This window comes from Octodon degus, unplaced genomic scaffold, assembly GCF_000260255.1.
Source record: "Octodon degus isolate 3935 unplaced genomic scaffold, OctDeg1.0 scaffold00276, whole genome shotgun sequence".
Lineage (NCBI taxonomy): Eukaryota > Metazoa > Chordata > Mammalia > Rodentia > Octodontidae > Octodon > Octodon degus.
The window spans coordinates 820,811-840,910 of NW_004524852.1; the positions used below are offsets into that span (position 1 = coordinate 820,811).

Below are 20,100 nucleotides of genomic sequence, written 5' to 3' on the forward strand. Positions count from 1 at the left end.
AGGAAGGAAGGAAGGAAGGAAGGAAGGAAGGAAGGAAAGAAGGAAGGAAGGAAAAAGAAAGAGAAACTCTCACTAACTAAGAGGGGCTCCAACAAAGGATGCTACTGAAACACCTAAATTTAGGGACTTACATGCAGCCTTCAGCAACTGGTTTTGGTGGGTGTACAAGGGGCAGTTTGTACAAGTGACCCATTGGTGGGTCCCATCTGATGGCATTTCCAAACTTGGCAGAAACCTGCAAATGAAGGGTTGCAGTCACTGTTATTGTTACATAGACCTCTGACATCAGGAAAGCAGAATTGATTACTCTTTTATCCTTTGAGCTCTAATTAGGATTTTATCTCTAGTGTCTACTCAGGCCCTAGCTTTGTTCTGCTAGTTGTCCCTTTATCTCCTGCTCTCTGGATGAAATGAGTGTATTTTACATTGTTAGCAGACATGAACCTTTTTGGGCCAGGGCAGAAAGTTTTAGTTTGGCAGAATGCTATGGTTTGAATGTCTCTCCTAAGGCCATGTGGTAAGGGCTTGGTTCCCAAGAAGACACTACTGAGAGGTGATGGAACTTTTAGAAGATGGGATCTGGGGCTGGTCAAATAGCTCAGCAGATTAAAGCACCTGCAAGCAGGCACAGAGGCTAGGGGTTCAATCCCCAGGCCTACCATGCTGGCCCCACCCCTCAGGGCACACAGAGATGGGTGATTAAGACTGGACTTGGTGGCGCACGCCTGTAATTCCAACATTTGGGAGGTTGTAAACAGGAGAATCACTACAAGTCTGATCTAGTAGTAAGACCCTGAAAGCCCTGTAGACCCTTCCCTAAAATACAGAAGAAGAAAAAGAAGGAGGAAGAGGGGGAGGAGGTTGAGGTCCACAGGTCACTGGGGGCTATGCCCTTGAAGAGAACTGTGCGACCCCAGTCTCGTCCTCTACTGTTGTTCCCTGGTCATTTCACCATGTACTCCCTACCATTGTCATCTGACTCATCCATCAGAGGCCCACAGCAATATGTATGCCCACTCCTTGACTAGAGCATCTAAAATTGTAAGCTAAAATAAACCTTTGCTTCTCATAAGTTGATTATCCCAGGGGCTTTGTTATGAGGCTAGAAAAGCCACATGTTGTACTATTATTAATCATTCTTAAAAACATTATAGTAAGTGGAATAACCCAGTCACAGAAAGATAAGTACTATGTGGTTGCACCTATACAATGAATATAAAATGTAAGCATTCACTGAATGAAAGAGTGACATGGTGGTTAGCAGGGCCTTGGTGCAGTTGAGCACAAATGAGCATAAAAACAATTCACATACAGTCATTAAGCTCTAAGCTGTTACACAACACTATATGTCAACAACAATATATGGAACACTTAAAATGTATTAACTAGATCATATGTTACCGTCTTATTAGACCTAAATACCTTCCTTTTTTCATTTTAATCTTTTAATTTTTTTTCTCACTATGTAGTTCAGGCTGGCCCTGAACTTGCTATGTAGTCTAGATTAGCCCCAAACTCATGATGATCCTCTTTTCCACTCTCCCAAGTGCTAGGATTACAAGTTTGCACCACCACTCATGGCTTACAATTTAAAAGAAAAAAAATTAAAGCAATGGCCATGACTCATCCACATGGCAGACACTGACAAAGGATCTACAAACTGCTGTACAGGGTTTCAGGGTAAATCCTGAGGGGATTTGACTGACCTTGTCAGATACAAACGTTACATTTTTTGTTACATAGGTCTTGCTTTATCTTGGTCTTAACTATCCAGCAGAACGGTATAAAAACAAGGTATAAAAAGTAAAGCCATTTTAATATGCTGAGCTGTAAAAGGCTCAAGTCAACAACTTCTGACATTGCCAGTCATGTGGATACCCACTACTATTATAGACTACTGGACTATATTGGATTACTTTGCTGAATTCATGCACCTACAATATATGAATGGCAATGTAATGTCCATTTCTCACAAAAGTAAACAAAAAGGGGGATATAAATGAAGGATCATTTTGTAGTGAAAAAGATATATATATATATGTAAATACAATATATATGTAAATACATATATATGTAAATATATGTAAATACAAAATAACATAGATTTATAGCTTTCTCTTAGTTCAATGAGAAGAAAGTTTTGAACTAAAGTGTTTAGATAAGATATAATGTCTGCATTTTGTACTATGAATGACTATGGTGAAGGCAACAATATGCAATGTATTAATTATTGTAACTGCCCTATTAGCCTGTTTTGAAACTGTCCCATTGCTACTTCTTTCTCAATAAAATTAATAATAAAAAAAGAAAAAAAATAAAGGACAAAAAAACACATTTTCAAACAATTAAATTGTGTGCTGATATAGATAGATAGATAGATGATAGATAGATAGATAGATAGATAGATAGATAGATAGATAGATAAAATTAGTATAAGTCTCATTTCTTTAAGGCCTACATATTTGTTTATAAAAATAAGAAAAGAGACATAAGTAAAATAAAAAAGCATTAACAATGTTCCTCTCTGAATAAGGAGAGTAGATGTGGATGTTTTTGTCTTTCAGAATCTAAAATATGCTACCTGTTCTGTGCTTATTTAAAAGAAAGGAACAGGCATGACAGAAGTGACATGGGAGGGCAAGCACAGGCAGCAGGTGACACGACTACATCTGTGTGCACAGAAACCACATTCCAGGCTCTCAGCAGTAGCAGCCCCATTCTGGGTCACATGGTAAACAGCTCAAAAGACGTTCTGGGACCAATCAGGGGACCACAGAACACGAGCCATTCCGCCAGCGGGAAGAGCCTCAGAAATGCAGCGTGGGCTGCCTGCTGTCCTGGGTGCTGCTGTGATCTGCATTTGCCTTGGTAATGAAGCCGGCCCTGGAGGCTGGCACAGGGAACAGCCAAAGGGAGAAGTTGGAATAGGGCTGGCCTGTGCTTTGCTCCACTTCATTTTCTGGGTCAAAATCTGTCTATTGGTGAAAGTCAGCTTGTGAGTAATATCCACTGATAATCTTTTATTTTTTTATTTTGTACAGGTTCTAGTAATGCTCAGCATCAACCTACAGATGTTTTGTACACACGGGAAAGAGAATCTGTGACCATAGATTGCAAAATCACAGTCAGTTTTTCTTCCTATGTAATGCACTGGTATCAACAGCCCTCCAGTGGAAAGATGATTTACATAACTCATCTGTATTCTTCCAGTACAAGCTCACAGAAAGGACGATACTCCGTGGTGTTTCAGAAACCACTTTTGAAGCTCACCATCTCAGCCTTAACACTCAGTGATTCCGCTGTCTATTTCTGCACTGTTGCAGATACCACAGTGAGAGTAGTAACAGAAAGAGCCTTACAAAAACCCCAGGGCTCAGTAATAAACAGCCACCTGCCCTGAGAGCCTAGGAGAGGACAGGAAGAGGGCAGATGCAGATGCTGCAGTTGGAACTGATGGGGAGGCAGCTGATCTCCCCACGTGTGGGATCAATGAAAAACGAGGTCATGTGTGTAAGACCTGACTCTCAAGACCAAGTTTATCTCTGAGTCTTATGCCTAAGAATGATGGTAAAGTCCATCAGGCTGTTCATGCATAGTTTTTGCCTGTTCCACACCTATCTCTTCTTCTGGTAACCCCTTGATTGATCTTTCCCTAGACAAACCAAGACTTCCCTCCTCTTACCCATGTTGGAATTTGGATAAAGCCTACCCACCCATGGAATCCCCTGACCAATTCTTGTGGTTCATTCCTCTGGCCAAAATGATTGGTTCAAGTGTAAGCGCATTACCCATGCCACATCCCAAGTTTTATATGAAAATATTAGAAAGACTGCTGGGAATGTAAGAAGCCAGGATATGAGCCTTGGCCTGCCAGGTTCCCACCACGAGAGAAGATGACCCTATAAAAACAGAGAGCAAAACTAAATCTTGATAACATGTTTGGAACCGCTACACCCTACTATGACTGAAGCTGACCTACCTAAAACTTTTTTTTTGTATCCCCTTTTTTTCCCATAATTTTATTGAGAAACAAATAACAATGAGACAGTTTCAAACCAAATTGGTAGGACAGTTTCAATAATTCACACATTGCATACATTCTTCCTAGTGGTTAATTGCTGTACAAGATGCAGACTTGATATCTTATTTACAAACACCATTAGAACAAGTCCCTCTATTCATTAAGAGAATGTAACTATATATCTATCCTAACCACTTTGAATACACAGATACAAAATTCATCTGTATCCCCTTTTTTTGTTAAGTTCCGTTATTTGAATATTATAGGTGTGTTAACTCAGCAAAATATTCTAATAGAGTCCAGTAGCCCATAATAGTATTGGGTCTTCCACTTGACTGGCAATGTCAGGAATTGCTGACCTGAGTCCCCTACAGCTCAACATAACAGCATGGCTTTACTTCTTATATTTCATTTTTATACTTTTCCGCTGGATGGTTAAGACCAAGGTAAAGCAGGACCTATGCAATAAGAGTTGTAGCTTTTGGAACCTAAGACTTTTTTATTGCACACACCAGCTGTCCTAGCTTTGGTTCTCCCAGAAGCAGACAAAGAGTGTGACAGGCATGACTGAAAGGTGATCCATGGAGAAGCGGAAGGAGCACAGGGAAGAGTCTGAAAGCAAAGTCAGTCAACAAGAGGGTATTGTCAAGCCAGCTGCCACAGCGGACCACTGGAGCTGGGTCCTGCCAGAACAACTCAGGAACAGATGTGGAATACCTGCCCCAAGTTATCCTACCTGAGGGCACAAGGAGCTAGGGGATTGACACCTCAAGTCTTGTATGTCATTGGTGAGGGCAGCTCCTAGAATGGGGCATTTATTCTCTAGCACTTAGACCTGTGTACCAAGCAGAGTATGGCAGTAAGAGAAAACCCTTAGGCAAAGTAAGGCAGTGGTTGGCAGGAGCAAGGGGAGCAGCGTGTACAGAATTGGCCACACTGGGGCTGCAGCTAATCAGCAGATCACTGGTCTAGCATTAGAGGTCCTGGGTTCAATTTCCCAGCAGAGCGAAGAAAAACAATAGTTGGTGGGACAGCAAGAGCACAACTGTTTTGTTTCTTCATCCCTTAAGATATTTTGAGGTGGATTTTTCTATCCTTTGCCTTCAAAGCAAATACAACTCCAAACACTAAAAAGATCATATTTTGGGGTTTTTTTGGGTTTTTTCATAATTTTATTGAGAAACAAATAGCAATGAGACGGTTTCAAACCAAATTGGTAGGACAGTTTCAATAATTAACGCATTGCATACATTCTTCCTAATGGTTAATTGCTGTACAAGATGTGGACTTGATATCCTATTTACAAACACCATTAGAACAAGTCCCTCTATTCATTAAGAGAATGTAACTATATATCTATCCTAACCACTTTGAATACACAGATACAAAACGGATATTCATCTGTAGTCCCTTTTTTTGGTAAGTCCCATCATTTAAATATTATAGGTGTGTAAACTCAGCAAAATATTCTAAAAGAGTTCAGTAGTCCATAATAGTAATAGGTTTTCCACTTGACTGGCAATGTCAGAAATTGTTGGCCTGAGTCCCCTACAGCTCAACATAACAGCATGGCTTTACTCCTTATACTTCGTTTTTATATTTTTCTGCTGGATGGTTAAGACCAAGGTAAAGCAGGACCTATGTAACAAGAGTTGTAGCTTTTGGGTCTGATAAGGTCAGTGAAATCCCCTCAGGATTTATCCTGAGATCCTGTACCTTGGATTGTAGAACCTTTGTCAGTGTCAGCCATGTGGATGAGTCACGGCTCTTGCTTGGCCAATGAGCTAAAAAAGGCAGAAGGATTTTTTTTTCTTTTGCTCCAAATGCCTTCAGGGCAGGTTTGGCTGGCTTGAGTTGTGGGGATCGAACCACAGCAACCTGAGCCTGACTGCTTTGTTGAAGCAGCCACTTAAAGAACTAAGCTAAGGGGCAGGCCCCCCAAAAGATCACATTTTTAAAATAAACTACACAAAGTACATGTGTTTACTTATTTATTCATTTAGTTTTTTACTCTTTGCTACAATTCAAAACAGGAAATAACTCTTCAAATATCTCTTTACATATGGTCAGCAGTGTTTCCCCTCAACTCACCAAGTGCAGTCAGAACCAGGGACAAATGTAACGTGGGTGTCTGAAGGATTATTTGAACACTTGACTGCTCATTCCTCCTGCTCAGACTGATACAGGCAAAAGAAACTCCCAAACTGAAGAATACCTATGATGAGTCTGTGTTCTCTAAAACCAAAGAATGAGTTTTAGGTACAACAGAGGTTAGGAGCAGAATATATTAATTGGGGGAAAGAAAGCTGTTCGAGAGAGGGATAGAAGTGGGTCCCGAATGCGTTGCCCTGGAATCTATCTTTTCTAGGGATTTTTATGGAGCAAAACCATGAGATGAGGTGAGTCTAAGGTGGAAAACATGGGAACTTGCAAGGTGAGCACACGGTGGGACAAAACTATGGTGCATCGGACTGGGCATCGTGGAACGTACCTGTAATCCCAGCACTTGGGAGGTTGAAAACAAGGATCACTAGGAGTCTGATCTATGTAATGAGACCCTGTGGACCCTGTAGACCTTGTATAAAATTTAAAACTAAAAACTATGGTCCACCAATAAGATCAAAAGCTTAATTGTTCAGGTAAAATTGATTAAATCAGGATCAAATGGAGAAATGAGTCACGTAGAAAGAGGACATGAACACAGAACAGGGACTTTTGCGGTAGGGGGTTGGGTTAGTGACTCTTCCTGGCTTTTTCAAGGTGATTGATACCTATTTAGAATGTCAGTCTCTGATGTCCATCCCTAGGGAGGTATGCAGTTCCACTTGTTTAATCTTTTGTCTTAAGGTCTGCCCACAAGGGAGGTACCTGTCTCTGCCACAGTTGCAAGGTCTTGTCTTCCGTATCGGGTCCTCTGAGGGCCAGGCCCTGTCTGACTGCATGTATTTCTATCTCACTCAGCTGCCTAGAACAAGACGCACCTTGCTCAAGGCAGCCTGATTCATCTGCCTAAGGTGTCTCTCCAAAGGACTGAAAAATATCCAAGTTTCACCTGAGACAGTTATTTCCCTAACTCTAAAATTCTGCTCCCACTATTTGTTTTGCCCATAGTATGTTCACCTCCATTTCTACCTTTGAAACTCACCATGTTTCAAAGCCCATTTCTGTCTCTCCATTGGTACGCCGGCCCAGCTGGTACCACGGGGCACCACGCTGTGCACAGTTCTCCCTTGTTCAGAGGAGCCATGCTGGCAATTCAGAACTGGCCACGGCAAAAATATTTATACCACAAAAATCAGAATGCACTATATGAAAGATGACTTGCCAACACAATACTGCTTCTCCCTTTGAATCATGCCACTGTCACTATATGCCAATTATGAAGGTAAACAACACTGTTGGCCTTACACTACCTGTTTCATCTTCCCCTCTGACCTGAAAGCCCCCCTAGTACAGAGGGCTCACGCCGCTTAACATGGATTGTATATGCTGCAGGTGTTTAATGATATTAATACAACATTTGGAGAAAGGATTGTTTGTTTTACTTTGCTTTTACTGTCCTTGTGGGACAGCCACATTAGGAGACAATATTGTACACAAAAACAGTGAGAAAAATATCCCAGAAGAACAAAATGCTTTCAAATAACCTCCACTCTCTGTAGGAATTCAGAGAATAAAATTCCTCCAGCTATTGCGCATTGAGTAATTAGTTTAGCCCATTCCTCCCAGATATCTTGGAGCAGTAGAGAGGGTAGGAAAAGCTTAATGCCAGGAAGACCTTTAAATAAAGCCACACCATTGTTCCTATATTGTTCCTTGTACTCCAATACTACGTCTTCAATAGTTCATGGTCTTTAAATAAATGTTCTACCTGCCCACAGACTCAACTTTCTACCAAATGAATCCATAAATTTAAACACATTTCCAGTAAAAATGGAGAAGCCTTTTTATTTTTCAACTTGTAAAAATGGTTTTTAAAGGTTATCTGAAAGAATAAATTAGATAAATATCCAATAGAAAGTTAAATACTTGACATATTCAATATTGAAATGTGTTCTAAAACTATGCTTATTAAAGAAATGAGGTATTACAAGGATAGATATTCAAACTGATAGAACTAGAAAACCTGAAGTTATAAGAAAGTTATTCAGATGTAAGGAAGAATTTTGCATATGTTAATAAATATGGGAAGATAACTGGATAGCCATCTAGAAATTAGTCAGTAAAATTGGATACTACTTAAACAAATTCCAGGGGGCCAGGGAGATGGCTCAGTGGAATAAGCGCTTCCCTGGCAAGCATAAGGGCCTGAGTTCAATCCCCAGTTCTGCCAAAAAAAAAAAAAAAAATTCCAAATGAAAAAAAGTTGTAATTTTTCATTATGAAAGTACTAGAAGAATATGTGTGTGTACACATTTGTGTATAATTTTGAAATAACAGATTTTATAAAAATTACAGAAAGAAATACTGACAAATTTTGTAAATTAATTTTCAACATCTAAATATTAATAACACTGTACATTATAAGACACATGGTTATGATACTTCTAAGATATTACAACATTTGTGATATATATCAAAGCAAAGGCTACATATGACTAATATATTTTTTAAAAATCTCCAAGTCAATAAAACTAAAATGAATACAAATAGAATAAAATTATAGTAGAAGCCCATCAGCATCTCACAAAAAGCAAACAAAAATGACTGCTAAATACACAAATGTCCATTACTGCATAGTGGGTATTATAATTTTGAAACCAATCACACTGTTTGTCAGATTATACAATGTGCTGGCAAAATGATTAATTGATGCACTAGTGCATTGCTGGTAATGAGAATTTCTACAAATTTTTAAGAAAACTTTGGACAACAAGCACCTCAAAACTTTATAAATTATCCTTCTTTTGATTCTGTCACTATAGTTCTAGGGATTATATGCCTAGGTAATAATATTGTATGTAATAAATAGACACAAACATATTATTATAATGAAACATAAAACAAATCATAGCCAATATAAAGGTCTAAAAATAGTAAATTAACAAAAAAATTTCAAAACAACAAAAAGTGGAATGCTATTGTCACACTAATACATTTTTAAGCTTTTGTTGAAAGGAAAACGGTTTATAAATCAGAAAATGCATTAATAAGTAGAAAAAAGTTATAGGCATCATTATGAACTTTGAGTTAATACAGATACAAATGGATGCAGATAGAAATAGGTGTGTTTACAAGGGCTCACACACATCCCCAAATGTGTATCTCTTTGCTCTACCAGCTAAAAAGCAACAGTACCGCAGCAGCAACTGAGGATTCCTAGAATTCAGATCTTGATGGGGAATGGTTTTGCTTTGTTACCTGGGATTGAACTCAGGGCCTCATAACTACTAATATCATTTCCCAATAAAAGGAAATAAAATTCCTCAGAAAAATGGCTGATGCTAGGCTGAGGCAAAGAAAGATAACCCTGGAGAAATCTGCAGAACCAGGAAGTAATAAAACAAACAAACAAAAACACCGAATTGATGGGAGTGTATCAAAATAACACAGATGCCAACTAAAAATGCTCCTGCTGGCCAAAGTCAGAACAATTTGAGCAATAGTGTAAAGTAATATTAAGTAATAACTCAAAGTATAAAATGAATGTGAGTTAATACTCATATAAATAAATGACTGGAGAGATAAGGAAAAAGATAAACAAGTTTTGCATACAGAAGAATTTCAAATAATTCATGTCCATGTTCCACACTCAAGGAGATGAAATACAGCTCTCAATCTTTCCCTGAGCCACACATTGTGGCTTCATCTAAAAGATATAGAATGGAGAGGGGTTAAAAGAGTACTTTGGGGCTGGGGATATAGCTCAGTGGCATAAGCACCTGCCTGGCAAGCGCAAGGTCCTGAGTTTGATCCCCAGTACCACAAAAAAAAAAAAAAAAGTACTTTGTAATAGTAAGATCTGTACACACTACTTTAACCTGGGTGACCAAACTTCTATCAAATGTGATAAACCATAGTGCTACTGCGTAACCTTCAAACACTGTGATGAGCAATAACATTTCACCTACGTGGTCTTACTCCCAAAAACATTTAATTTCATCAGATGATGAAAAAATCATCAGACAAAACCTACTGTAGAGAAATTCTACAAAATACATGGCGTATACCCTCTCAAAACACTCAAGGTCATTAAAATCAAGTAGGCTGGAAAAGTTTCATAGCCCGGAAGAACCCGTGCTGGTTAAATGCAATGTGGTATCCTGGATGTCATAAAGGAAGAGCAAATGGGCATTAGGCAAGATCTCAGTAAATCAGAAGATGACGTTTAGTTAGTAACAATGTGTCCACACTATTTCATTAATTGTTGTAAGATGTTAATCAGAGGGAACACTGGGTGTGGAGTATGCGGGTACTCTGTGTACTACCTTCACAATGTTTATCAATACAAAAGAATTCTAAAATTAAAAGTTTATTAGAAAAAGTTACAAAACTGTAGATTTCATATGATCTGATTTCTGTAGATGGAATTCTATGATCTTATGTATGGCTGTTCATAATATAGCCACTACTAGTGGCGTTTGAACCGTTGAATTGCAACTAGTCCAAGCTAAGATGTGTTCTAAGTGTAAAATACACACTATATTCCAGAGGTGATATGAAAAAAGGAATGTGAACAATCTCATTCACACATGAATGATGAAATAATGTTCGGAGTATATTGAGTTAGATAAAATGTAACATTGAAGTTCATTTTATATGATTCTTTATGATTTATTTTTATGTATTTACTAAAATAATTTTAAACTATGCATATGGTTCACATTGTATTTCTATCCAAAATAGTGGTCTAAAGGACAGGCATGAAAATGTTAACAATGGTTAATCCTAGAAGTAGGATAAGAGTAATTCTTTAGTTTCTCTGTTTGCTAATTCTTCTTCAACAGATGTGTATTCTTTGTATATTAGAAAGCACTAAAAGTAAAAAGATAGAAATGATGGCTATAAAGCATCATATTCATTAATGAAAGCACTAACTGAAGTGCTAAGATGGAATACTTTCAATAATTAAATATCTATTGATTTAAACAATAGAAAATAAGGTATGATAACCAAACAGTACCAAAAAAAGAGGCAAGAACCAGAAGAAAAAGGAAAAAAAAAAAACCAAAAAAATGATAGCAAACCAAGAAGAAAGGAAATAACAATTACAATAACCAAAATAAAAATAAAACCCTTCACACAGTGGCTACAGCATTAACCCAGAGTTTACCTCTACACATAGCTCTCTCTACCCAAGAAACATGGTCTGAATGTAAGCAGCCAAGCAGCTTCCTCCTGTGGGCCAAGCAGTTGCCTTCCCAAAGCTGTGAGGGCTGCTTCTTCCTCCATCATGTGTCCTGGTTGCAAGTTGTTCCCTGGGCGTGACCCTCTGGGGGTCTCCTTGGGTCCAACTGAGGGAGTAATTATTGTGGACATCCCCAGGTCTTTCCCCCAAGGCTTTTCTTGGCTAACATATGGCTAAAAGCCCACTGGGACAGGTACCATTCTCCATCTCTCTGCTTAAAGGCATCTATTTGCTTCAGGCCCACCCGTAGAACATTGTGCCACCCCCAGGCTCTTCTGATGACCCCCTTTACTGGTGGAGAATGGGGGCAGGACTCCATGTCATCCTAGGCATTTCCAGATTTTGTAGAAATAGTAGGAGAGTGTCTACTCTGTCTAGCTCCACTGAGGTGCTCAGAGATATCCCCTGCTCCACTAGATCACCCGTACTTGTCAAAGAATTGGTTTACCCTGTGTTCTACTTGGGCGCCTCATGGGAGCCTGCTTACATCATATTTAGTTACTTTTCTAGTTGCTGAGACAAAATGCCCAACACCCAATGTTCAAGAAGGAAAGATTTATTTGGCTCACAATTTGTAGAGGTTTCCATTCATAGTTGGCTAGCTCCAAGGCAGCACGGCATGATAGAAGGGCATTGCAGAGGTAAAGGCAGGCAGAAGACAGCAAGCGACAAGAAACCAGCCATGACTCTCCCAGTCCCTTCTATTTTATCTAGGCCACCCACCCTCAGAGCAGGTAGCTCTCTTACCCATAATCCTAACAGAGCACAGTAAATCAATCCCAGCATCACACACCCTAGGTCCAGCCATTTCTGAACAGCGCCACCTATGGCCACATGAGGTTATGAAGGTACAACTAGATACAACCTATGACAGCACACTGAATCATGAACAGCACTTCTACTGTATGTACAGGAGATGAGTAATTTATTTTTTTCTGTGTGACCAATACTTCTCTGTCCCTTCAGTGCCACTGCTCAGAGGCACTGAAACAATGTTATTACTCGGCACAGGTGCATGATGATTCACTCAACTCCATTCGGCTTTGGGCTTCTCCAAGCCCTTGGGTGGCATATGACTCACACCCATGGCCTAGTAGGAAGATTGTGAGTCCATTCAGCCAGCCAGGCTGTCACTGAAGGATTGGTTCCTCCCTCAGCACAATTCTCTCCAAGGCCTGCAAGCTGGGTCTGAGCTGCAGAGTGAAATACTGTGATCCACAAATGGTCAGAGTCCCTTCATTCACCTCCTAGACACTGCATTTTAGTCCATCACTTTTCATTTATCCTCACATATCAGACTTGATCATTTGCCTTGCCTCATGATATCTGCTTTTCTCCAGCAATAATTCAGAAACACTTACCCTTGCTATCACTCCCTAGGTGGCCATCTTCCCTCCCTGCACAATATTTTTTGGTACTTAAATGCATCCTCGTAAATAATTCTTTGAGGCAAGCAGGTCTTATGAAGAATGAGTCTTAAGAGAAATGAATTACTATATTAAGGATATTTGAGTTGTGAAAATTTTGATAAGAACATGTTCTATTATTTTATTGTTGATACAACTATGTACAGAATGAGACTATCATTCTGTTTACTTCACCTCAGAGAGCTGTAATACACATACTGTCCATCAGTCCCAGTACATTAGTTCTTACTTGTGGGATTTTCAGCCTATTCTTAGCTTGTGTGTTAATATGAATATTTCACAGTAGGCTGCACATACTTTGAGGATAGGCACATGGCTCCTTTGCCTTGTGTTCAGGCTCCACACATACTATGGGTTCTTCATAAATATTTACTGCTAAAGAGAGTAAGTATTAATATAAGAGCCTCTCTGTTCAGAAAGTTTTCAAGACAACTGTTACCTCTAGTCTTCAAAACTGGCCATGTCCTTTGATACCCATACTTTTGTATATTCCCTTCTCTTGAATCTAGTTGAGTTCTGAGACTTGACTATAACTAAAAGAAGGCTGTGACACTGGTGTTACAGGACTTCTAAGGAGTGGTTATGGAAAATACCTGCTCCATGTTATATCTAAGATGTTTGATATTCAGACAGATAGTGAGGTTAAGCTCAACAGCTTATGGTATAGGGTAATAATATCATTAATCTTCTCTTCTGGAGGGTTAACAACTTAAGTTTGCAGACCAAAAATTAGAGAAAAAGAAGGGCTGCAAGGCCAGCCAACATTTTGGCCCTAGCCTCTCAAGGTCAGTGAAGCTCAGGACATAGAAGAACCTGTACTGTAACATCCTGTAACTCAGTTGTGTCCCAAATTTTCTGATCAAGAAGATTATGGGGCCACAGAGGAAAGTGATCGATGATGTAGAGGGTGCCTAAGGAGAGTCACATGGAGAAAAAACATTCTCTCAGCCTTTCTCAGACAGCAAATTGGTCAAGCAATGGCCATGACATGGCTCACATTGACAAAAGAACTACAAACTGCTCTACAGGGTTTCAGGGTAAGTCCTGAGGGGTTTTCACTGACTTTGTCAGATACAGAAGTTACATTTTTTGTTATATAGGTCTTGCTTTATCTTGGTCTTAACTACCCAGCAAGAAAGTATAAAATCGAGGTATAAAAAGTAAAGCCATATTAATATACTGAGCTGTAAAAGACTCAAGTCAACAACTTCTGACATTGCCACTCTTGCAGATGACCCACTATTATTATAGACTACTGGACTATATTGGATTACTTTGCTGAATTCATGCACCTACAGTATATGAATGGCAATGGAATACACATCTCTGAAAAAAGTAAACAAAAAGGGGATATAAATGGACCATTTTGTAGTGGAAAAAATATATATATATACTGTATATACAAAATAGCATTTAAAATAGCATAAATACACAGCTACTTTCACTTAGTTCAATGAGAAGAAGGTTTTGAACTAATAGTGTTTACACAAGATATGTCTGCATCTTGTACTAGGAACAACTACTACAAAGACAACAATATGCAATGTATTAACTATTATAACTGTACTACTAACCTGTTTTGAAACCATCTCATTGCTACTTCTTTCTCAATAAAATTATTAAAATATAAAAAAAATTCTTTCCTAATCTCTTGGAATATTTACTCTGTGGAAGGCAGCTGCCATGTAAGCAGTGAAGAAGGTGGGGATAGGCAAATGTGGAGAGATGTCATGTCTGTCCTCAGTTGCCCATCTGCCCCACTCCAAGGTCCAGGTGGTTAAGAGGGGAGGCCACTTGGGATGCCACGCTCAGCATAGTCCTCAGGTGACTCCAACCTGACCAACTTTTGTTACAAATACAAGACAAACCCCAAGCAAAGATCATCCCACTGAGACTAGTCAACACAGACAACTTTTAGAGATGATGGCAATATGTTGTTTAAAATCACTGAAGTTTGAGTTGGCTCATCTCCTAGAAACTCCAAGTGGTTATTTTGTGGATTCCTTATGATATCTTTGGGAATAAGGCCATTTGGAGGATCAGGCCCTCCGACTCTGCATGTTTCAAAGTCAATGGACAGGAAGCCCTCATAGGTCACTGGATGTGAATGAGGCCACAGCTGCTTTCACCTCTTGTTTCCCAGACTCATCTATTCTTCCTAAAGGAGGCACAGAGCAAAGGGTCTCCAGTTTAGTGCATATTCTGCATCTAAAAATATAACCCCTGGTTTATATGATGTATTTCCTCTGAGCTGTCACTCCAGCTTTAGTAGGTCATTCCAGCACTGTGAAGTTAGCTGCTTCCAGAAAGTGTGACACCTAATTCTAGTGTGCTTATAGGCTCATACCTGCCCCTTCTTTGTTTTGCAAGAGTCCCCCAAATTTGGTACCATGAAGTGTGAGAGTCCATGTTTGTTGGCCAGGCATTCCCTAAAGCCATAAACAGTACTGCTGGCTCAGACTGCACAGGGAAACACACTCTCATCATAATAAATCCCTGAACCTTCTGGATGACTGGAGATCTGTCCGGCTAATGTGCCTCCAAGAGGCTGGCAATATACATGAGTAACAGTACTATTGCAAGATTCGACACTGGTCTTTGCTGCCCAGAGAATGAAAATTGAGAGGTATCAGTAGTGATCAGCCTGAATAAGTGAAAGTCCATGTTTCTGGGTCCAAGCCTAGCATCCATACCCATAGATAATAAACCATTCATATGCTTATCATGCAGTTCAAAGTGAAATGAGAAGAAATACCAGCTAATATCAGATTAATGAAACCATGTTGTATACCTGTTTATTAAGTATCAGAGTCATTTTATCCACTTATTTTGTGCTACTTTCTGATGGGTATTAAGGTATAATATGAAGATCTTCACATTGTATCTGCTCCCTTATGTCCATAAGGGAGATCTGCTTCTACCCCAGATCTCCTTGTCTTTAATCCTTCAACTTTAATCCTTTGCCCTTCCAGACTTCTGTTCCACAAGCTAAGCCATTGGTCACTGCCCAGATGTATATATCCATATGCATAAGCATATCCATATCTGTACCTGTAGCTATATTCACTCTATCTTTTTTCCTTCCATATAGAATGTGGGTTAGCAGAGCACTTCACAGAAACACACAATGGAAAGTATCCCTTTCTACTGCCATTTGTTTGCTTGTTTGTTTGTTTTGTTTTGTCTCTCGAGACAGGGTCTCACTATGTAATCCAGGCTGGCCTCAAACTCACTGCAGTCCTCTTTCATCAACTTCTAGTGCTGGATCACAAGGGTGTACCTCCTCACAGGCCTACAAGGCTTTTTAAAGCCACCCTTGTAGTGGATTTCTAACTGGTGGTCAGCTTCTTACACCCAGCTGAAATGAACTAGCATGGTATAGGAGGCCCACCTGAGGACTGTTGCCAGCAGTATAAAGGTAAAACAAAAGCTGCCAAAACACTGTTAAGAATACTATTTGGAGAAGCTGTTGGATCTGTTGGAAGCTGCTAGCTCTGTTGGGCAGTTCTTTCGGAGGACCTTGTTATGCTGACTTTACCGATGAACTTTGGAAAAGCTCAAGTCCTCATCTTGAGCATCACTTCTTGGCTCTGGAGAGGAAGATGCTGCACAGCTCAGCCTCATGGAGAAGCTTGTTGCACTGGCTCTCCTGATGGATACTCAGCTTTCCTCATTGCTGGAGGAGCTCAGGACCTCATGGTTGCTGAGGATGGCTATCTGGGGAACCTTTGGTGCTTACCTAGAGCATTGCTTTCTAGCTCCAGTTCAGATCCCTCAGCCTGCTACCACAGGTCCTTCACCCCACTGGCATAGACTTCCTAGCTTCCACCACTGACCTTTGGGCCTTTCCAGCATAGATCCATATAACAGACCTGCATGAGACTTTGTGGTGGGCTCTAGGCCTCCAGTTGGACTGGTGGGAGGCACTGTTATGAGCTCTAGGTCCTCAGCTTGATTCCTTCATGTTTAGTGTGTGGATAGGTTTCATGCACTTGTTGTATATAATTCTTTGGGTGATGCATTATGAAATATTTTTAAATGTGTCCTCTGTTATATTGTTCACCTTGCAAAAACCTCAAATCACAACAAGCCTTGAGGTTGCTGTAAGACAGTTGCTGCATATTTTTGGCTTAAGCACACAAGAAAAGGTATTCATCAAGCATGGCATTTTCCTTTCTCCTTCAGCTAACCACCTGCCCACTTGAAAGGGCCATAGAAAAAGATGAGGAGAGAAAGTGGTCCAGTTGTGTGGGAAATGCCGTGTGGACTACCCACTCTTGCAATTACCCACATACAACACCCAGATGTATTGTTTTCATTTTACAGTGTAATATTCCTGGGCCCACTCAACTCCATGGTTAGCAGGTTATAACCTAACTCATAATGCCTATCTATGTTTGAATTCAATCAGTTATGATGCTATAGCAGGCAAGAAGGGCTTACTGGTTCCTTGAAAAGTACAAGGCTGTCTGCCACCTCCCTACACAGAGGAAAAGGCTGATTCTTCCCGTGGATCACATATGTAAGTTATGAGGTTTAGAGCAAAGATCCCCAGGAACATCCACCCAAATGTCCCCATTGCACATTTCAGGGTTTCACATCTTTCCAACCAGGGCCCTGTTCCCACAGCATACCAGAACTTCCATGGCTTGGCATTTCAGTGCTTCTGGAACTCTGCAGCTTCAATACTATCTTGTCATCACCTCTGTCTGCCCTTCCTTTTGCAGAAGATAAAGTTCTCGGTTACAAAAGGTACCCTCTGCCCTTGTTTGTTAACGCTGTCATTTCTCATTATCCTTTTTAAGGGGTTTAATAAAATTTAGTAAGAACAAGTGAAGCCTGTTATTTTTGTTAGATATCGTTCACTTCATGGATTTCAAACGCCTGAATCACTGCACAGCCTATGGAATTTTCACCCATCAAGATTTTCCCACCACAAATTCCACCAGTGAAATCTTCAGCAATTTGACATCATCTTGTGTGGGGCACTATCAATGCTCTACACACTATTAGGAATGGGGTCTCCTTAGCCAGCAAAGTGGTAAGATAAGTCAATCTCAACACCCTGCCTCTTTTCTTAAATAGTTATTGATATCAGAGATCTATTTCTAGGATATAAAATGTACACTATTTGCTTATTATCCCATTACATCAAAGACAAGATTGTCTGATGAAAGGGATTGACTTAGCAAACAAATCATCTTGTCCATTGCAATATTAGAATCTTCTTCTGTTTAGGTTGTTTTGTTGTTAGAATTTGAGTGGAAGACAAAATATTTTCAAACAATATAATAATTCTGCAGAGCCATTCATATACTACCTCAGATTTTTATGTCATGAATTATCTAATTGGATGCTTTCAATGTCCCTGATCACATAGTCAAACTGTTAAATACTTCTGACTATATCTTTGATACTTGAAGTTTTGCCCACTGGGACATTTTACCACCATCCTTCAGCCCCACCCTGCCTCTCCAGTGGGACTGTAGCATTATAGATATACACTTTGGGATGATGCTGGCACAGAACCATCTGTAAGGCAGGCCTCATATTTCCTCCTCTGTCAACCGTTCAGAAGAAACACTTGATAAGCCCATAGGTACACACTAAAAGAGATGAGGCAGTAGAGCAGAATTGGGAGCTATTAAACTACACCTCTTGCTAATATCATTTCTTTGTGCCATCAGGGCATAATCAATCCTGACACTTCAGAGGTGCCATTTCCACTCTTGTGCATGTAGTTTGGTGGGTCAAGTAGCATGCTCTTCATGATGGATATTTCAAGTCATGTGGTAATTGATGGTCCACTGTGAAATACTTAGGATCTACTAGGACCTAGTAAATAGCCAAGAATTATTTCTCAAGAAAAGATGGTTATGACTGCAGAGTATGGTATGATTTTTTTCCAGATCCCCAAAGTTTGCTTTATCATCCACCTGAGGCTTCCCAAAGGTTCAATCAACACTTTAAGCACTATTGAACTGGCAGCTTTATCTGACAAAGGTGGTCAGAAGCTTACCTGGCAGCCTCTTGCAAAGCCTTGTCTTAGGCTCTGGTCAAAATTGGAAGCCTTTCAGATTACTCAGTAAAAGTATCTGGACTATTTAGAACATACCCAAATAAATATATGTTGCCTCCAAAATTCAGTGAAGCACACTAGGAAATAAGACTCTCTTCATGGTAGGAAGGACCAGATCTAGCAACTCACCTTCACGTTAGAAAAGGCATCTCAACTTTCTTCAGATGGCAAAACCCCAAAAGAGTTCATTAAGGAAGAAATCTCCTAAGTTTTGAGGGTAATTGACTATGTTTTACCAGATGACTAAGTGATTTGCTACGTAAGACTCCCCTGCTTCGCCAGCGTAGTGAACCCATGTGACATCTTATGGAATGGAAAGACAGTTTCTCCCTGGAATGGAACAAGGCAAGGTTGAAGCTTGTATATTACCTGAGGCAAAACAATGAAAGAACCTTGTCAGCCATTCCAGATGAAAGACAGTGCTTTGCATAGTCTCACTAATGGGTATACAAAGAAAAAAAATACAGTATTTTTTTTAATTCACGTGTCAGATATCAAAGAAGATGTTGATTTACTCCAGCAATGAAACCACATCTAGAACAATAACTGATTGTATTCCTTATCTGATTAAGTCTATTGCATCTTTTAAGTACTTCATAGAGATAGTAATCACTACAGTTTCTCCAGAATGTAGAATTACTTTAGACTTTCTATTTGGGAATATAGAAGCAGTTCTAATATCTTCTAGCTCTGTTTAATTCACAGATCTAATAACCAGTATAGTTATTCTACCATTGGCTGAATGAGCATTCCAACACCTGGGAAACCACGAATGAGTTTAGATCCCAACTGGACACACTGTGAGATGGACCTGAGCCCAAATAGCACTCAGTAGGCCCCCTCAGTACATCCAGCAGGTAAACAAGAACCTGTTCCATGGTCAGAGTTTCCAGGAATCAGCATCACTGCAGAGCCAGTGTTCAGAGATCCCCCAAAGTCTGGTTATTTCCCTTTCCTGTGCTGTTGCTGTTCTTTGTGATGAAGAGAAGGGAGATTCACAGTATCAGCTTATAGATATGTAAGTGTAAATTAGAAACTCTTAAATCCTTTTGGCAGTTATGGAAACTTGTAATGTTACACTTTCCCCATGGGGCCTGCCAAGACTTGTGTCTTGCTAGAAGACAGAGCAGTGAAATGTGTTTGCAGGTGATCTCTAAGGAGTGTCAGCTTTGCTCACAAGAAGTATCATTCCAAGGGCAGGCCAGAGAGCTCAGCAGACTAAAGC

General features: G+C 39.8%; 2 gene segments (V, D, J or C); both read left to right on the plus strand.

Moving 5' to 3' along the window:
* The window catches only part of LOC101566017, a 432,133-nt gene that overhangs the window by 163,268 nt on the left and 248,765 nt on the right, over nt 1-20,100 (plus strand).
* LOC111814161 overlaps nt 2,788-20,100 on the plus strand; it is a 186,877-nt gene continuing 169,564 nt past the window's right edge. Inside the window, 2 exon segments of the C gene segment in view lie at nt 2,788-2,868; nt 3,042-3,316. Coding sequence covers nt 2,814-2,868; nt 3,042-3,316 — 330 coding nt within the window.